Source organism: Hippopotamus amphibius, chromosome 9 (assembly GCF_030028045.1).
Source record: "Hippopotamus amphibius kiboko isolate mHipAmp2 chromosome 9, mHipAmp2.hap2, whole genome shotgun sequence".
NCBI lineage: Eukaryota > Metazoa > Chordata > Mammalia > Artiodactyla > Hippopotamidae > Hippopotamus > Hippopotamus amphibius.
The window spans coordinates 61,829,326-61,850,156 of NC_080194.1; the positions used below are offsets into that span (position 1 = coordinate 61,829,326).

The following is a 20,831-nucleotide window of genomic DNA, read 5'->3' on the forward strand; positions in this document are numbered from 1 at the left end:
TAACGTTGCATGTTAATAACATCTTAATATTATAATGAAATTAGTGCTGATCTTGTGGAGCCCCTAAAATCTGTCTTAAAGTGCCAGTGGTTTCCAGGATATGGAGGAGCCAATGAAGGACAAAATTTGGAAAGTGAATTTTATTTGACCTGGTTTATAATACCTAAGCTTGAAAAATAAGCTATAAAATTTGTTAAAAACCTTAAAATATTCTCAATTTAGATGGCTTTGCTAACTTGCCTTACTTACTGACTTATTGATTCATTTATTTTTACTTACTGACATTGCTTATGGCCTTTGCCTACAATATAAAGGATTTTTTTCTTTTTACTTTTTAGATAGCAAATATTTTGTCTAACTAGAATAATTTCCTGAGCTTTATGTTGCCTTTATTATACTCTTGACTATTTAAAGAAAGAAAACAAGAGCAAAGGTTTTACCTTCTTTTTTTTAATTTTAAAATGCTTTATTGACACAGATTAAAAATATAATGAAGTATTATTTATCAGGCACTCATAATCCTACTTAATCATGTCCAAATTTCCTCTGACAACTTCTTTGATTTTTGCCTTATGAAAATCAGATCCTAAATATAGAAAAAGTGAAATAAATCTTGTAGAATATCTTTTAAATTACCTTTGTGATTTCTTAGAGGGCTCCTGGAAAATCACAAAGGTTCGTTGTTTCACCTTACAAAGAGAGATGCTAGAAATACTTAGGTTCATTTGTTAATTACTATCGATGAGTTACATGGGAAGAGTACTAAAATAAGAGGAGCTACTCAGCCTTCCCTAGGTTAAATTTGTATATGTAATTGTCCATGTCACGTTTCTATTTATCAAATTCCTAATGCCTGATATTAGGCAACAACAGTATAGTGTTACCAGTCATAACTTCAGTTATTTAAAATGTCAAGTAGGCCACAGCCATACTTATCTCTTTTTTAAGACTTTTTAAAAAAGAGATGTTTTAGGCTTACAACAAAATGAAAAGGAAGATACAGAGATTTCCCAATACCCCTGTCCCCCACACATGCATAAACTCCTCCTTATCAACATCCCCCAGAAGAATGGTACATTTGTTATAACTGATGAACCTACAAAGTCATAGCATGGTCACCCAAAGTCCATAGGTTACCTTAAGATTCATTCTTGGTGTTGTACCTTCTATGGGTTTGGACAAATGTGTAATGAGATAACCATCATGATGCTTCCTACAGAGGTTTCTCACTGGCCTAAAAAAACCTGTGTTCTGCCTACTCATTCCTCCTGCCCTCAACCCTGACAACAACTGATCATTTTATAATCTCCATTGTTTTGCTTTTTCTAGAATGTTATATAGTTGGAATCATACAATATATAGCCTTTTCAAATTGGCTTCTTTTACTTAATAATATAGATTTAAGTTTTTTCCACGTCTTTGCATGGCTTGATAGCTCATTTCTTTTTAGCACTGAATAATTTCTATTGTCTGGACATGCACCATTTATTTATCCAATTACATATTGAAGGACATTTTGCTTGCCTGCAAGATTTGGAAATTATAAATAAAGTTGTTATACACAACCATGTGCAGGGTTTTCTGTGGACATAAGTTTTCAACTCCTTTGTGTAAATACCAAGGAGCATGATTACTGGATCGTATAGTAAGAGTATGTTTAACTTTGCATTTCCACCAGCAATGAATTAGAGTTCTTGTAGCTCCACATCCTCACCACCATTCGGTGTTGTCAGATGCTTCCAGCTTGGGCCTTTCTTTTTTTTTTTTTAATTTATTTCTTTATTGGCTGTGTTGGGTCTTCGTTGCTGTGCACAGGCTTTCTCTAGTTGAGGAGAGCGGGGGCTACTCTTTGTTGTGGTTTGCAGGCTTCTCATTGCAGTAGCTTCTCTTGCTGTGGAGCATGGGCTCAGTAGTTGTGGCTTGCGGGCTCTGTGTCATGTAGGATCTTGCTGGCCCAGGGATCGAACCTGTGTCCCCTGCATTAGCAGGCGGATTCTTAACCACTGTGCCACCAGGGAAGTCCTGGCTATTCTTATAGCATATAGTGGTATCTCTGTGTTACAATTTGCATTTCTCTGATGACATATGATATGGAGCATTTTTTTCATATGTTTATGTGCCATTATGTTTCTTCTTTGGTGAGGTGTCTGTTAAGACTTTGCCCCATCTTTTAATTGGGTTCATTTTCTTATTGTTGAGTTTTAAGACTTCTTTGTACATTTTGAGTAGCAGTTCTTTATCATATATGTGTTTTACAAATATTTTCTCCCAATCTGTGTCTTCTCTACCCATTCTATTGATATACAATGAAATTCTATAATGCCTTTAAAAGGAAAGAGATAGATCTGTATGCACTTCTGTAGAAATATACCTAATACAGATTATTAGGTAGGGGGAAAAGTACAGAATCACGTGCAAATACAATTTTGTGTATATAAGACAAATTTTTTTTTCTAGAAATACAAGAGCAGAATGGTGATGTGAGGCATCTCTTACTTTGTTAATTTGTTCCTTTCTCTACTTTTCTAAATTTTCTAAACTTTTAAAATTTATTCATTCTACTTATATTGTAGAATAGGCTTTAGGTAATTTTCTTCAATTTGCTAGAATATATATATATTTATATTTTTTATATATAAATATATATATATTTTTAAAGGAAGTCTTTCAAAGAAAACAAGACATATAAGTTCCCTCAGATCTCATCCTAGCTTTCTCACTATTTGCTCATGGAATCCTGTTCTCCAGCCAGCCTGGCTAAATACTTTAAATTTTCTTCAGTTTGCTTTCCTCTATCTTATGATTTTCCTATTTTGTTCCTTAAGGATGACATATACTTCCTTACCTTCCTGTCATGTCTGTAATTTCTCCTCATCTTTAAGAATCAACCTAAGCATAACCTTCTCTAGAAAGCACTTAATTTTCAGGACAAATTTAAGATCTTTCTTCTCTGGATTCATATACCTCTTACCCTTCTTTTATAGACAGTGCTACATTGCTTTTTTTTTTTTTTTTTTTCTGTGTTTTTGGAAGAACTGTAAGCCAATAAATAAAAAGGCATGGTACCTGGTACAAATCAACCAGTTTGCAAAGCAGAAATAGAGACACAGATGTAGAGAACAAACATATGGACACCAAGTGGGGAAAGTGGGGAGGGTTGGGGGGGGGTGAATTGGGAGATTGGGATTGCCATATATACATTACTAATAAGAAAAAAAAAAAACCAAATTGTACACTCTAAATATATGCAGTTTATTGTCTGTTAACTGTATCTCAATAAAAGTTCTTTAAAAAAAAAAGCATGGTACCTGGCATGGTATCTAGAATATAGTAAAAACTTAAAATGTTTGATGAATGAATGAATTTTTAAATGATTTATCCTCAGTCTAAGAGCAGTCAGAAGGAAAACACACCTTTGGACTTTCCAAGGAATTCTCCACGGTGGTTAAGAGCATGGCTCTGCAGTAAGACTGCATTGTTTAATTCTCAACTCTGCCCTTTACTAGCTGTGTAATCTTGGGAAGTTCAACAATTATTGAACTTCTCCATCTCTCTTTTTTAATCTATAAAATAGGGCTAATACTAGAACATTACAGACTTGTTGGTGTGGATTAAATGAAATAAAACGTGTAAAGAGTTTAGAACAGTGCCTACACATAGTAAAAACTAAATACATATTATCTTTTAAAATTATTGTATTAGATCCATTCTCTGATTTTTCTTTTTTTTTTACTTAAAAGTGGTAGAGATAATTGAAATTACTTTATGTTTTTATTTGCCCAAAAATGGTACATTTTGGTGGTGAGCTAATTGGCCACTGGTATCTTATCACTTTCTCTGCATATGAGCCTTGAGGCATATTTCCTTATTTTGGACCCTAAATTTCCATTTTCTTCTTCAGTTCATATTTTGAGCTTGTACTTGGTTTCAACGAGGTAAGAGTTATGTTCCCTCCCTGAATATCCATTCTTGTCTTGTAGGCCTGCTGCTCTTCAGGGCTCAGTTCATATATCATCCTTTTTACATAGTTTTCCAAGAATGTCTCCTATGACTGTGCATGAATTATAATGTACTATAGTTGTTTACTTGTTTGTATTTCCCACTAGATTAAGCTTTTCAAGCCAGTGATCTTGCCTCATTATTCTGTTTAATCAGTGCCTGGAACAAGGTCTAATGGTTTAGACCTCACTAAATCTGAAATATGCTAAATCTTAAAACATGTTTATAGCATTGAATGATTTGTGTTTTACAAGACTTGCAATTTTTTTTTTTTTAGTTTAAATGGCTTCTCTGTAGTTTCCTTTGTAGCTATGATAAATGTTAAACTTGCTAAGGTTTTTTTCAATCATTTATTCATTTGATAGAAATTTATTACACATCTACTAATCACAAGCTAGAGAAAACATTGTGAGAAAAACAAATATAGTTCAAGGTGTGGGTCCCACCATTAAGTAGCTCAGAGATTAGTGGTAGAGACAAAGCACAAATAATCAATAAGAAAAGCACATAATCAATAAGAATGATATAAATGATGTGTCCAAAATAAGAAGTAGAGGGAGAAAGTGATGTGAGTTAACAGATGGGGGCAGTGGTATGCTGGCCATTATTTTAACAACCAGCTCTCTCAGAGTGAAAGCCCCAATTTGTCACGTTTGCCAATTTCTTGGTGTAAATACTCCTACCATTACTGGTTTCAAACTACAGCCTGAGGTCACTGAATGCAAAGTTGGGAAAACATGTACATAATTCAATCTTGGTAGCCTATTTGGGCTAGCTCCAACACACCCTTGGATAAGAGAAATGGTTTTAGATAGGCGTGGTCTGGTCTTCATGGAAGAGCTAAAAATTGAAACTGGTTTTGAAGATTGTTATAGAAATTAGATAAGTCAAGGAAAAAATGTTCCAGATATGGAGACTAGTAAATGCAATGCACAGCAGCAATAATGAATGTGGAATATTCAGGCAAATGTACTCAGCACACAGTAGGTGCTCAATAAATATATTTGTGAATAACAACAGCAGTAAATAGACCATCTGATTGGACAAATGCATCTCTGTAAGAAAAGACTTGAGAGGAGAGCTCAAATGCCACAGTATTTTGTGGCAATCTACAGGTCTCTTTCATTCTTTATAATGATGCTTCTTTCCTCCTCTCCATCCCCAGAATCTTCATCAGGTTGGCTATGTGGGCTGAATGAGAAACTACTTTGACATTTGCTTATTATTTTTGAGCTACTTTAATAATCATACAGGCATCTAACAGTAAGATAGGATTCACAAAGAATTCTAAGAAAGAAGAAAATTTTAATTTTCAAAGGTGGGAGAGTGGCTTCTAAAAGCTGTATATCTTTTTAATAGCTTTATCTCTGTTTAAAAAAAAATGCCTCCAGACATTGAATTAAATTATAGCATTTTCTATGAATATAAATATAGGTGGGCTAGATAAAGATCAACCTTTTTTCTCTGACCTGGCATATAAATATGCAATTCTGTGGTTTGGTAGAGGTCAGGAAACTTTCTGTAAAGGGCCAGAAACTAAATTTTTCTATTTTGGGTGCCAAACAGTCTTGTTTCAACTTTGCCATTGTAGTGTGAAAGCAGCCATAGTCATTATGCAGATGAATGATTGTGATTGTGTTCCAATAAAACCTTACTTACAAACAAGGTAGAAGACAGATTTGGCCCATAGACCATAGTTTGCATATTCCTTGCCTGGGGCATCAGAGTATCTAGGAAATCTAGGCTTCTTTAAAGTTCATGGGATAGCACTAAAGATTAAAATAATGCCAAAAATTCACAAAGACAATATGATATAAAAATGACTCACTAAACAGAGTTCAATCTATCTGTTCTGGTAAGATGTTTTTCCCAGTAATCTTCTTCCTTCCTTGACATACAGGTTTGGTTGTTTTGATGTTATATTGCTATCATAATTTTGGTGCTTATATACTTTCTTAAAAACTAATTTCTGAATAAAACTTGACTTGGGATATTACTTAATTCTTATAATATTAGAGTTTCCAAAAAGGCAATAAAAATCTGCCTAATACTCTTCCAGGCTAACTGTCACTTACTTATTTGATATTATGTCCATGTTCTTGGGAACATGAGTGAGGTGGAGATGGTGACAACTTCTTCATCCATTCATCCATTGATGGACCCTTATGTTGTTGCCATATCTTGATTGTAAACAATGCTGCTATGAACATGGGGGTATGCTGTTCAAGTTAGTGTTTTTGTTTCCTTTGGATATATTCCCAGAATTAGAATTGCTGGATCATATGGCAGTTTTATTTTTAATTTTTTGAGGATCCTCCACATTGTTTTCCATAGTAGCTATACCAGTTTACAATTTCACCAGTAGCACGCAAGGATTCCCTTTTCTCCACACCCAGGCCAGCATTTATCTTTTGTCTTTTTGATGATGGCCATTCTAACAAGCATGTGGTACTATCTCATTTTGGTTTTAATTTGCATTTCCCTAATGACTAGTGATGTTGAGCATCTTTTTATGTGCCTGTTGGCTTCTTGTATATCTTCTTGACATCCACTACATTTAAAACCAATAACCACGTATTTTATGAAGAAGTGTCCACCAACCTGTCAACAAATGCATGATGAAGAAGGAAAATGGGATCGTTGGCAGATCCTGGTACCTGGGACATTGTTCCATTCATGTAGATGTGCAAGGCATTGTGCATACTGCTTTGAGAGGCGTCTGCTATCCCTGTAAGTGGACTAGCAAATCCTGTTGGCAAAAAGAAAATTGAAAAAAAAAATTAGTTTGTCTTAGTGATTGAAAATCTAAGTGATTTTCTCATTTGGTTTACAACTACAATTGAAAGCCTGGTTCAAAGTAATAAAATCAATCATAAAATTCATTCTGTATTGGGATTCTGTACATTCTAGGTGCCTGATGAGTATTTAATAAATCTTTGTAGAGTTGAATGGTGTTATTCTGGTCACAAGGGACTGATTAACCAGATGGAAAAGGCGGAGCCGGTCTGTGTTCCATTCTGTTGCTTCTGTCTATTACTCCTCCTTTAGATCCTGAAAAGTAGTAAAACCTTTTTATATTAATCAGCACAGTCACTCTCACTGCAGCCTAACAACACTTAGAAACAGCTCTTTCCAGATTTTATGTGTCCCCTTGCTTTCCAGTTCTGGTGGTTACTTTTAATTTTTGTTTCTGGTTCCAGAGAAAACATGAAATTTGTGACCTTTGACATTACAATTCATCTTCAACAGTCTGGAGGACATCAGGAAATATGTTTTATTTTGCAAAATATTTACTTCAGAGTTAAGCAGGACTCTGTTAAATGGCTCCATTCATTGCATGAGAAATAGTAATTATCGAAATAATAAGAATTATTATTGTATTCTGAAAGTTAAGTGAGCTATTGCTTTTCGTGACATAAATCCTTCAGCCTTTACAGCAACTCTCTTGATTAGAAATTATCCCCACTGAAAAAAAGAGAAAACTGAGGCTCAGACAAATTCTGAGTTTCCAAAGACAACACAGATCATGGTAGAGTTGGGATTTTAACACATATGGGCTAGACTTCAACATCTGAGCTCCTGATATTTTGTGTTCTCTCCCACATACTCTCAGGGAAGAGGTAGAGTATGATCTCATTTCAGAGTCCATTCAGGGAAAACGCAAAACATAAGCAGAACTCAGATTCAGAGCCAGATAAAAAAGTGGGAGTAACAGAGTTAAATTATAAGCAGGAGCCAAGTTGAGGGAATATGGCCAAGGACATACTGAATTTCAAAATTCAGAAATATCAAGAAAACAGAAACTGTAAGATTATAACTAAAGAAAAAAAAGTAGGATAGAAACAGTGCAGGTTTTAGGACTTGTGCAGAGGAAATCTGACTCCGTTTCACACAGTTAGGATTATTTTGTTGTTAACTTCATTTCTAAAGTGCACCTCTTCACTTGTGTGTTTCATGCTTTGTGCTCTCCCACCATGGTGGCTCATAGTATTTCTGCACCACAGCTGATGATTATTTTCCCCTCCTTTTGAGCTTTATGTACTATTTCTCAGAAACCATACCAAGCCCGATTCCCTCTGGAACCATAGCCCAAGAACATACACCATCTCCCCTCTGAAAGCGCTTGACTGTGAAAACTTTTATGATTGTATATACATGGCACTTACTATGTGCAGGAATTTTTCTAAAAGCTTAATATGATTAATTTCATGTGACCTTCAGAATGATTCTACAAATTATCTTCATAATCTCCATTATATAGATTTGGTTAAAGCAGTTTAGAGAGCTTAAGTAACTTATCTAGTATTAAAAAGATTAACATTAAAAATAAGAGAAATTAAGATTGGAACACAAGCATGTTCTATTCCAGAGCTTATGCTCTTAAATGCACTGGTCTTTCCTATTTGCAATAAACATCATGGAGGGAAAAGTTCTGTAGAGCAATGGTCTTTAAGCTTTTATCCTTGAGTAGCACCAAATGAAAGTTTTAAAACCCCGTTTTATGTAGGCTCTCACATATTTTTAAGTAGATTCTAAATTGCTTTTGTCGTAATTATAAATAGTTGCAGAGGATAAAATTTCAGGGGTAGATGCCTCTAACAGTATGTTTTAAAATAAAATTTATTATCACTTTATAAAAATGTATCCACATTAATTATTTGATATTTACCATCATCCGTATCAAAAGTACCTAAACAAACTTCTATTATAGTCTGCAATTTTATGGGATTTCCTTTTTTCACTTGATTTCATGTTTTTATTCTATTTTCCCACACAATGATACCTAAATGTTATATGTCATTCTTGAAATATTTTTTGTAAAAACTCATCAGCCTATCATACTTTTCTACAACAAAATAGGTATAAAAATTAAAATTAGTTTTTAAAAATTTCATGTGACCATTAATATAATCTGGATTGTTATCATTATGCTTCCTAGTAATACACAATTTATTAGAATGGTAAACATTAAATATTTTACAAAATAAGCTATTAAATATAAATTGTATTGAAAATTTTTCTTAGTAATATTTATGAAAGATTGTTAATTAAAACTTATGGCATATATTGTGGATGAACATCACTTATTGCTAGAAAAGATAAGGCTCAGTATATTTTCTATTCTAAGTTTTAAAAAACAGAGTCCTGAGAAACTTTATTCTCATAAAAATCTAGATGGTAATGAAAAGATTTTTGTAGGAATTTCACTGAATTACTTGAACTCTTTTTTTTAGTTACATATGCCAAAAATGACATAACTGATTCAACATCAAAATAATCTGATCCATTAGTGACAACTCAATCAAGAATTCTTTGGATGAAAGCAATCTTATAATGTATGGATCTATTTACAAAGCACCCAAGTTTCAAGACATTTGCTACCTAGTCACTTAAGTCATTCACTTCCACGACGCTGGCGCCTATTTTGTGTTCTCCACTGCTTTGATACCTTGTAAGTTTTTACCCATTCTGGGAATGCATAGTGATGAGAATGGATTCAGTATAGGTAAGAGGTATGCCTTTCTTCTGAAAAGTCAAAGGGAGATTGTGAAAGGGGAGGTGGTAAAGGAGAATGTTCAGGAGCCTTCTCATTCCGATTCATTTTAGAAAAAATAGATGAGAGGAAGATCTGGAGGTAGTAAATTTCTTTAAAACTCTCTGTGCCACGTACCCTTCAGAGAGTCTTAGTGAACCTGTAGTAGTGTCTACCGAAATTTGAAGATACTGTTGTAGAGAAAAGATTTTTGGAGCTAAGCAGCCTGGGTTTAAATTCTGTGTTACTTACTGAAAGTGTTACCGTTGTCAAGTTATAATTTGTGAGCCTCAGTTTCTTCATTGGTAAGAGAGGGAATAATTAATGCCCATCTCTCTTATTCTGGTGAGGACTTCTTTGATAACAGGTGTGATGCACCTAGTATAGAATCTGGCACAAAATGACTGCTTCCTGAGTAATAGCTATCATTTCTCTAAGCCTGTTGCATTTGATAAATGGGTGCCTGCCATGAGAGCTGCTAATTAAGAATATGGGGCGCTCCCACTACTGAAAAGCCTCTTTTTGCCAGAAATCTCCACCATCAGGGTCTATCCCAGCAGACGCGTCTCTCCTCCTGAACTCCATTTCTCTACAGAAAGCTGCCTGCTGCTTGCCCTCAGCAAACAATAGATGCTTCAGGGTGATCCTGGAAACTAGATTTGCTATTCTAAGAGTGTTTTCAGGAGGGCTAGTATTTCTTTACTCACTTCTTTTGCTAACCTGCCAGATGTTGCACCTAGGAAAGTCTCCAATGTTATGCGAATAAGAAGCATGTGAGGTTTGTCAGAACACATTGTGTTATACACTCAGAAATAGGTCAAAGGTACAGGTTGGACAAATACCCAACCTCCTTGTGATAGGTATGAGATTGTTAATATAGAAAATCTGATTATATTAAGAATTTTAAGTGAACTATGTATATCTTGTCTCTTAAAATAGACTAGTAATGTCAAAAACAGAGCCTTGTACATCTTTGTATTTAAAAGAAAAGCAAATATAAAATACTTCTCAATGTGGTATACACACACACACACACACAGTGGAATACTATCCAGTCATAAAACAAGAATGAAATTTTGCCATTTGCAGCAACATGGACAGAATTGGAGGTCATGATACTAAGTGAAATAAGTCAGACAGAGAAAGTCAAATACTGTATAGTATCACTTACACATGGAATCTAAAAAAAATACAACAAACTAGTGAATATAACAAAAAAAGAAGCAGACACAGATACAGAGAACAAACTAGTGGTTACCAGTGGGGAGAGGGGAGGGAGGAGGGGCAATACAGGGGTAGGGGAACAAGAGGTATAAACTGTTAGATATAAAATAAACTACAAGGATATACTGTGCTACACAGGAAATATAGCCAATATTTTATAACTATAAATGGAGGATAACCTTTAAAAATTGTGAATCACTATATTGTACACCTATAATTTATATAATATGGTACAGAAACTGTACTTCAATTAAAAAAAAAAGACTTGAAAAAATACTTCTCAATCCTTCCCTAATACCATCCTATAAAGATTGGGAGTAGGAAAGATAACATTTCTCTCCGTAAAATCTACAAGGGACCTTTAAAGAGCTCTACTCTGCTACTTGTTAAGTGACAAAATAAAGTGTCATGGTTGTGAATAATATAAAAAATGTGAATAAATTATTTTCTATTTTACTTCTTCACACAATTCATTTTTTGGCTGGTAAATCATCCTGAAAAAATAGAAATGATTACACCAACATCAGTAGTTTCTCTTGCTGAGATCTTATTCCCTTTTGGAAAAGCAAGTCAAAGACAAAATTCTAGGCACAAATAATAATAATTTATGCATCAAATTTTTCAAATGTCTTTCATGTACATGATCTCATTTGAATCCCAGGGCTACTTGTGATATGAATATTACCATTGTCCTAATTTTACAGATGAGAAGACTTGAGTTCATCAAAGTTAAAAAGCACACCTAAATTCAAGCTAGAAACTGAGGCAATCAAGGAATTGACCATGGCTCTGATTGCTTTCAAATCCCATGCTCTCTTCTGTACACTAGAGTGGGGTAGTGTTTATATTGACTTGCTTACACACTTGAAAACTTCCTTTTATTATGCACTGTGAAATGAATTTAGTGACTTGCTATTTTCATCCATTGAATATCAGCAAAGTGCAGAATGCATTATTGCCTTTCTCTTGTCCAAGGATTCCCCACGGATGGGAAATCTAATAAGCCAGCAGGGACCTTGTTAGCAGTCACAGATGCCAAAATGGCTCATAGTTCTTTGTGAAGGGCAGTGACAGTTGCCCAAATTATTTTGTGTTATGCCTTCAAGTCTGCGTGCTATATTCCTATGGGAAATTAATAAACACAGTTTCAGGCTGATGATAACAATAGGAAACTTCCACTTGTCACTCTATCTCCTTTTCTCTTTTGTTTCTTCCCAATAGCACTCTGGAGAGTTTTTGTGTTTGTTTGTTTGTTTTTTTAACTTTGATACCTATCTCTGATCCCTGGAGATTCAGATTTAATTGGTACAGAGTACGTGGAGCTCAGGCACTTGGAGTTTTAAAAACACTCCAGGTGATGTCAATGTGCAACCAGGGTTTAAATTCACTGATTCAGGCAAAACTGCTCTCTATCTCTAAACTGAACTTGCACTTTAAACACTTTACCTCTGAATATACCATTTCCTTCACCTGAAATATTCTCCTCCTATATTCTGACAGTCTAAAAATGCTTCTACCTTTAAAATTCTACATCATGAACTTCTGCCTTGAAATATTTTCATATTGATAACTGCTCCAACATGTACCCTTGAAAATGATGTTTAAAAAAATTGAGCAACTACTACATGGCAGACACTGGGTAAGCAATTTCAGATATATCATCTTTTTAAATACAGAATACTCCTTTGTAGGAAGCTGAGCTATAGATGTTGCACTTTATCACGCCTGTTGGAGTTTGAAATGTGAGAAAGTACATGGTTAAATCTTCAGAACAGAGTACATTTAATTTATTTGATTTAATTTTATTTTAAGTGCATCTCTAACCTATTTTAACATTTCATAGAGTTTCAGGGACATAATTGGAGAAAAGAAACCTAAAAAAAGATGGAAAAATGTACACTGATGCATCTAAAGATTGAAGTGAAGGGACTGTTAGGCCCCCTGGCTATATTCCCTCTAATTCATTCTCCTAATGTGCAATTTATTCTAGAACTATGAAGTGCATAGCCTCACAAGGTTACACACAATGATTTTATGAGGTTGTATTTAATGGCTGAGTACTTTTTAAAAGCTTGTAATTTAAGCTACTTGCAGCAGAAATGTAATATTGCAGATCACAAAAGACCCTTGGATCTAAGCAAATCCCTAGATATAATGGAAGCCTTAACTTTCACCCACCTTCAAGTTTTCTCAAATAAAGTGCTAGCTCTACAACCATAGATTTAATTAATTAGAATCTATGTTTGTTAGAAAATACTTTTAATTTGACTCAGGAAATTCCTTTATCTACTGGGAACAAAGCAATGAAGCAAATACTGTGGTGGGTAATTATTTCTTACCATATAATTATTAGATGACAGTCAAGGTCACAGATGTTCCACAAATTACGTGGTTTTCAAAAGTGTGGTCCCAGAGCCAGCAGCAGCATCTGTAAATTTGTTAGAAATGCAAATACTGTAGCCCTACCGAAAACTACTGAATCAGAAAGTCACTGGGATGCACCATTTGTGTTAACAAGTCTTCCAGGTGATTCTAATGCACACTAAAATTTGCATTAGAGAATCGCTGTTCTGCTATTTTCATTGTTTGCCCAAAGACAATGGTGAATCAGTCAAAATTAGTTATAGTCATCTGCATAAACGCAATACAAAAGAACAGAATTATTTCCTGTGTTAGCTCTTGAAATTGTTTATTATTTTAAACACCAGACTAATTTCTCCTCTTGGTAACATCAATGTCTGTGTGTGTATATGTGTGTGTGTTTGTGTATGTAAAGAAAATGATATGTAATTACATGTTATAAAGACACAGCATATACGTGATGTACACCATCCAGTGATTTTTTTCAACAGTTCTTAGATCTTATTTCCAGTTTATAAACACACCTATAAAGTGATCTTACACATTAAGAATAATGGTCCACTCTTCATTTAAAATTTGTCTGAGGACTTCCTTTGTCTCTCAGTGGTTAAGAATCCGCCTGCCAATGCAGGGGACACAGGTTCTATCCCTGGGCTGGGAAGACTCCACATCCCTCAGAGCAACTAAGCCCTTGCGCCTGGAGCCCATGCTCCACAACAAGAGAAGCCACCGCACTGAGAAGCCCACACACTGCAATGAAGAGTAGCCCCCACTTGCCACAACTAGAGAAAGCCCATGCACAGCAACAAAGACCCAACACAGTTAAAAATTTAGAAGTAGGTAAATAAATAAATACATAAATAAGATAATTCTTTAAAGAAATTGTCTGAAACTTGTTTTAAGGTAAAATTTTATAATGGCTTTCTATATTCTAAGATTAGATTTGTACATTTGGGAAGACTCAGGAATCACAGCAGTTCATTTAGTTCACTAAATTGCACAGACTGAACCAAGTGAAAATCTCTATAGACCAAGTGTGAGTTAAGCTATATGCTCTTACTGGTGACTGAATTGATAGTGCCTGCTACAGTTGGTGTATTTCATTAGGTGTGCTAAATCTTTGATAATATATTAATATCAATGCTAACTATTTTTGAAGCAAAAGTAGGGTCACCAACCATTTTAGTCCCTGTTTGTCCCAGACTGTTCTGATTTAGCACTGAAAGTCCTGAGTCCTAGTGAGAGCCAGCTTCATAAGGGTGCAGCTGAGTGTTCCCCACCCAGACCTGCCCATACATGGATAGTGTTTTACTGTTGCTATCTTGAAATTTTTAATAATTTTTGAACAAGCTGTTTCCTGTTTTCATTTCGTGCTGGATCCTAAAAATTATATAGTTCATCTTAGTTCTGGAAAACCCCATAGTCCTGGGCACACAAGGATGTTTAGTCACCCTGAAAAAATTCTATATAACCTCCCTTCATTGGCTTGCTTTGGTAGGGCATGTCTATCATATACAAGTCTATTAAATCATTTAAATGTGTCCTACAAGCTAATTTATGTCTTTGCTTTTTAATTAGGCAAGATCATTTAATGATATTTTCATATGCAAGTCACAGATTGTCTCTATATCTATAATTTTCCATAATGAATATTATAACATATTTGCATTACATGTTATAGTTCACAAAGCACTTTCTGGCACAGTTTTTCATCTGACATTCCTGGTAGTGTACTAGCGAAATATAACCAGATCTCAGAAGGAAATGGGGGTGGTGGAAAATGTGTTGATTTGTAGCATCTGTCAATTTCCATAGTGTAAATATTCCCATGATTGTTGATTTCAAAGTACCAACTTGTTGTCACTGAGTAAAGGGTTGGGAAAAGATACTGTCAACTCTCAGAGCAGATATGAGTCAGCACACCTTTGGATTTTCCTCACAGAAAGGAAAGTAAATATCAACATGCTTATTCTACAAATAAAGATACTGAAATTGGCAATCTAGATGACATATTAAAAGTCACATGTCTTCTGAGTGGCTAATTCTAAAACTGCATCAATCATCTCATTCAAAATCCCGTGTTTTCCCCCTTTTTACAATTCTGTTTTTATCTCTCATATCTATAAATTTGTATATAGTGGTTATGGCTGTGAATGTATGAGTATACATATACATGCATAAAAAAATTAATATCAAATAAAGTTAGCTACAGGGAAGCATAATTAATATTCTCCTTAAATTGAGGGTGATTATTTTTAAAATGCTTTTATTAAAATCACTTGAAAATTTGTTTGAATTTTTCACAGATTTGTTTGCATTCATCAACCTTCAATTTCGAATATGGTGTTCCCTATGCTAGCAGATTACAAAGCCTCAACTTCACAGTTTAATTATAAATGGAAATATGATTCATACATTTTCTTGTTTATCTTTGTTATGACTTAATTATCACTTGGCAACAAAGGTTACTGCTATTACTACACTCTCACCTCCTGTGTAGCAGGCATTAGGCTGTTTTATTACATCCTTATGGAACTTAATCCTCGCAGTAAGACTGTAAAGAGGACACAATGAAAGCAACTTTCAGGTGGTGAAACTAATGCTCAGAAAGGCTAGGTGGTTGATCCAGGGTCATTCAGCTGGTAAGTGGTGAAGCCAGAATTTGGTCTAATTATCTACCAGATTTCTGTTTTCAATCATTCTGCTACACTCTCTTAGTTGGTGTAGAGCTATTAATTGCACTAAAATATAAAATCATTAAGATGACAACAGATCTTCTTTTCTAGTTACAACAGTACCCTTGTTTCCCTTAATTCTTTTTATGAAAAGAGCTGAAAAAAAAAAAAAAAAAACAACTTGAGGCATCTCATCCAGTCCCTTTCTAGTATAATATACTCTTTCAGGGTAGAGAGGGCCCTTAATATCATGGAGGTTCCCACTCTCCATCTTCTTTTGGATGAGTACCTTATAAGCTTCATAACTTGGGACTTCAAGTGCATGCAGTCAGCAGAATCAATCAGATTCCTGCCATAAAACACAGAGAAGGTTGAAATCCTTAGGTAATGCCACCAATATATAAAGCCAGGTGTTTGCCCAATGTTTGTCTCTGTCAAATGTAATTCCCTTACCGAATGTCAAAAGTTTGTAAAGTGTAGCTATAATTGCATTTCAAAGTTTGCTTTTAAGAGTCATTCTAGGACTTCCTAGGTGGCACAGTGGTTAAGAATCCTCCTGCCAATGCAGGGGACACGGGTGCGATTCCTGCTCCAGGAAGACCCCACATGCTGCGGAGCAACTAAGCTCATGCGTTACAACTATTGATTCTGCACTCTAGAGCCTGCGAGCCACAACTATTGAGCCCATGTGCCACAACTACTGAAGCCCATGCACCTAGAGCCTCTGCTCTGCAACAAGAGAAGCCACTGCAATGAGGAGCCTGCACACCACAATGAAGAGTAGCCCCTACTGACCACAGCTAGAGAAAGCCAGTGTGCGAAAATGAAGACCTAATGCAGCCAATAAATAAATAAATTAATTAATTAATTAAAGAGTCATTCTAAATATTATTTTTTTATATTTAAAGTGTACAATTTGATATTTTTTTTCTTATTGGTAATGTATATATGGCAATCCCAATCTCCCAGTTTATTCACCTCTCTCCCCCCCGACCCTGCTTTCCCCACTTGGTGTCCATATGTTTGTTCTCTACATCTGTGTCTTTATTTCTGCCTTGCAAACCAGTTGATTTGTACCATTTTTCTGTATTCCGCATATATGTGTTAATATGCAATATTTGTTTTTCTCTTTTGGGTCATTCTAAATAGAAAATACTGTCATGTTTTTACACTTTGGTTATGAGCTCAATTTAGGACTAATGCTTTTCTGAAACATTTTTGTCCACTGGAAGCCTCAAATTCTGGTCTACTCCATTGTTTAGAATTTGGTTTCTATATGGAGCTAGAAAATTAGACTATGCATCAAGATGCAAGATGGTGACTTTATGATTTAATGAAATTTTTCCATTACAGAGACTGTTCTAAGTCATTTACAGATATCTGTAAAGATCATATAATCTTTATAACAAATATGAGGTAGGTATTGTGATTATCCTTACTTTGTAAATGAAGGACTTCAAGGTAGGTTAAAGTGACCAAAAGTCATTCAGTTAGTAAGTGACAGTATCGGAATTTTAACCCAGGTAATCTGACTGTTAGCCACTACTCTCTGTTTCCTTTAAAACTTTCTCTGTTTGGAAGACGAGGACATGACCGCCCCTGGTGATGATCTAATTTTGCTACCTATTCGCTGCGTGACCTTGTCAAGTTATTTAAATTCTCTGAATCTCAGTTCCTCCATCTATGGGTGTAATAATAGATACGGTATACAACATTTGAGAGGAATAATTAAGATAATGGATGTGGAAAGTGTTTAGGAACTGAAAAAGTAGGGCTTATATTGATATCAGCAGTTGTTTTTAATTACAGGGACTCTCTGGGAATTTGCAGACTATTTTATTAGGAAACTGGAAAGAATTTGTGTTTCTCCCATTTTTCTTCTTTGGACTTTACCTGACCTATTCCAACTAATCCTTGAGGATTTCAGATCCTGAGAGTTTCTCTGACAATAAACACTTGGGTAGGTCCCTCTATTTAATAACACTTATAAATCCCTCTTTTAAATCATTTATTTCCTTTAGATTGTAATTATTTATTCATAGTCCAGTTCTTAATTAGACTGTAAATTCCAAGAAAGATCTGCATCATATTCACTAGTTATTCCCAGTATATTGCAAAGTGCTTGCACACAGTAGATGCTTTATGAAAGTTTGTTGAATGAATAGATATGAAATATTTCTCTTTCTAAAACATGTAACTCCAATTCCTAGCGTAATTTTAAAATCAGCTTAGCTAAAATTTTTTGGAACATGCCCTTTATGTTCCAAGGTTTGTGATTTAGTAAAATGGATCATGGCCCTGATTCTGGTTCTTATGTTTTTATTTAATAGGTGATTCTCTCAATGTTCTCCTGATAGAATAATTAATTATATATAGAGAAAGCCTTGAACAGCTTATATGAAAAATAGTTATGGTGTTGCTCTGCATAAAGGAGATGATAATAGATGTTAGGAGAGAAGAGAAAGGCAATTCTTCATTCAAAGAAAGCATGTTAATAGAATAATTATTCCTCCATAAATCAAGGAATATATTTTGGGAGGTGTCATTGGAAAGAAGAATATGGAATCGCTAAGGAAAACAGAATTTCAAGGCCTTTTTCTACTTGGTAAAAAAATGAGATAAAAGTGGGAAAATATTATATAAAAGGGAGAAAAAAGCAATGGCAAGTGAGAGAAAATCAATTCCTTTTCTTAGCCAAGAATTGAAGGTTCGATGTAAGTGAAGCATCTCAGTCCCAAACTAAAAGCCCCAGCAATTTCTAAAAGAGGGGAAAAAATTGAAAAGGCTCAAGCAGAAAGACCTAACATACTTCCATTCAATATGTTCACAAAACCCTTTACCTCACACTCCTGTATGCACAACAAAACTCATATTTAGATATGGCCCTGTGAATGAATTGTGGGCAATGGAATGTGGGCAGAGGTAGGTAGAACACTTCAAGGCTTGATCCATATATTCCTCCTGTAGGATCCTCCAAACACTCTCTTCCCTTGTCTCCCAGAAGATGCAGAAGACCGATCAGAAGAGCGATAGTGGAGTCACCGAAACTACCACGTGAAAGGCCACTCACCAACCATTAACATCCAAACTGGACTTGACGTGGGCAAGAAATCAACCAATTTTTATTGTTAGGCCACTAGATTTGGGGGTTTGTTTGTTACAGCATCTATATCTTGTCAGTCTGGACTACTATAACAAAGTACCATAGATTGAGTGGCTAATAAACAACAGAAATTTATTTCTCACAGTACTGGAGGCTGGAGGTCTGGGATTAGGATGCTGGCAAGGTGGGATTCCAGTGAGAGCCCCTTTGTAAGCTGTAAACTGGTAAATACAATTCTGGTTGTATCCTCACATGGCAGAGATCAGAGTAGGGGAGCAAGCTCTGTTGTGATTCTTATAATGGCACTAAGCCTATTCATGAGGGTTCCATCCTCACCTAGTTCTAATTAAATCCCAAAGGTCTATCTTCTAATACTATCACATTAGGGAGGAGGTAGGACCAACATATGAATTCAGAGGGAATACAAACGTTCAGTCTATAACATCCTAGCATGTTACTCTGATACATTCTAATTTCATGTTATAAAATAAATGCTCAGAAGTTTAATAACTTGAAAGGTCTGGTGTAAAAGAATATTTTGGCACTTTACTTACCACTATAGAATTAATGTTATTTTATATGAAGCTTAGTAGACATAATACTGTGGTAAAGCCATATGATTTTAATTTTACACATTTCCATGAACACTAGGAAAAGAGATTGTAACAGAAACACTACTCTTTTCACCAATGCTAATTCTCTTTTATCAAACAATGAATATACTAAATGTGAGTCACATGGCCACTGGCTGGAGATTACGTTTTCCAGTTTCCCTTTAGAGCTAAGTGTGGCCATGTCTGTGTGACCGTTGGGACAAAATATTATAGAATTGATGAGAGACACTTCCAACTTAGGTCTTTAAAGAGACATGGTAATGCACTCCTTTCCCCGTTTTGTGTTCTTCCCAGTGATTAGGATGAAGACATTAGAATGAAAATCTAGAGGAGGAAGTTGGGGGTTGAGGACCATAGAATTGTGCCACTAGTTCCGGATCAACTACCTCTGCTTTGTTTCATGAAAGCAAAATAAATATCTATCTTTTTAAAGCCACATTATTTGGATTTTCTTTCTTACAATATTTTAACAGAAGGAGAAATAGACTAATTCAGCAATGTCCTATGAAACTAATGGCATATGGAATCTCAGAAAGAATACTTAGAACCACAGTTTCTTTTGGAGTACATACAGGTGATGCTTCTTATCCTGATTAATTACCATATTTCAAGTATTTATTAAAACTGATCCTTTGCATTAATACATTCTCTTCTACTTATTAGGCACTAAAGTTATAATTCCAAGGTCATAAGCTTTCAAAGTTTTATTGTCAAGTCACCTACTGTGAGGTCACTGTCAGAAGATTGTGAATTTACTACAGCATGAAAAAGAAAAATAATACAGTTTGGGTTAAAATTATTGACAAAAGATAACAAAATTATAATACTTTGAATAAACCCTAAAAAATACTCTTCATTGTAAAATAATAGCAGTTTCCCACATTTAACAAAACATTATCTTATTTGATACTCACATGAATGTTCAGAGATAAATAGTACAGAATTATTATCTCTATTTTATAGATGAAAAGATGTGCTATGTTAAGTTAAATGACTTACACAGGGTCTTAAGTCCTGAGTCCAAGAGAGCGTGCAATAGGGGTGGGGCGTTAGTGTGCAACCATTAGTGCGAGGCTGGCCGTTAGCGGTCCCGCTCCGCCAACGGTCAGTCAGTGTCTCAGCGGTCCCCATGGCAGCAGTCTCCTTGAGTCGCGGTCCATGGGACCCGGCCTGTTCGCACACTCACCTTTCTCCAGCTCAATTATCAGATGGCGTGGCTTGTAAAAGCTTGGCTTTTTACCTTGGCTTGTAAAGCTCCCGGACAGCGATGCCCTCAGCTGGCCGGCAGCCCCGCCTGGGAGCAGAGCCTGTGGGCTACGGTG

The 20,831-nt window shown here is 35.2% G+C and overlaps 1 protein-coding gene across 1 annotated transcript in view; it reads right to left on the reverse strand.

Annotated features, from left to right (window-relative positions):
- The window catches only part of TYR (tyrosinase), an 80,220-nt gene that overhangs the window by 38,123 nt on the left and 21,266 nt on the right, over positions 1–20,831 (reverse strand). Inside the window, exon 3 of the mRNA XM_057695297.1 lies at positions 6,601–6,748. Within this exon, the coding sequence (XP_057551280.1) occupies positions 6,601–6,748 (148 nt within the window). The remainder of the gene's footprint in view (positions 1–6,600; positions 6,749–20,831) is intronic.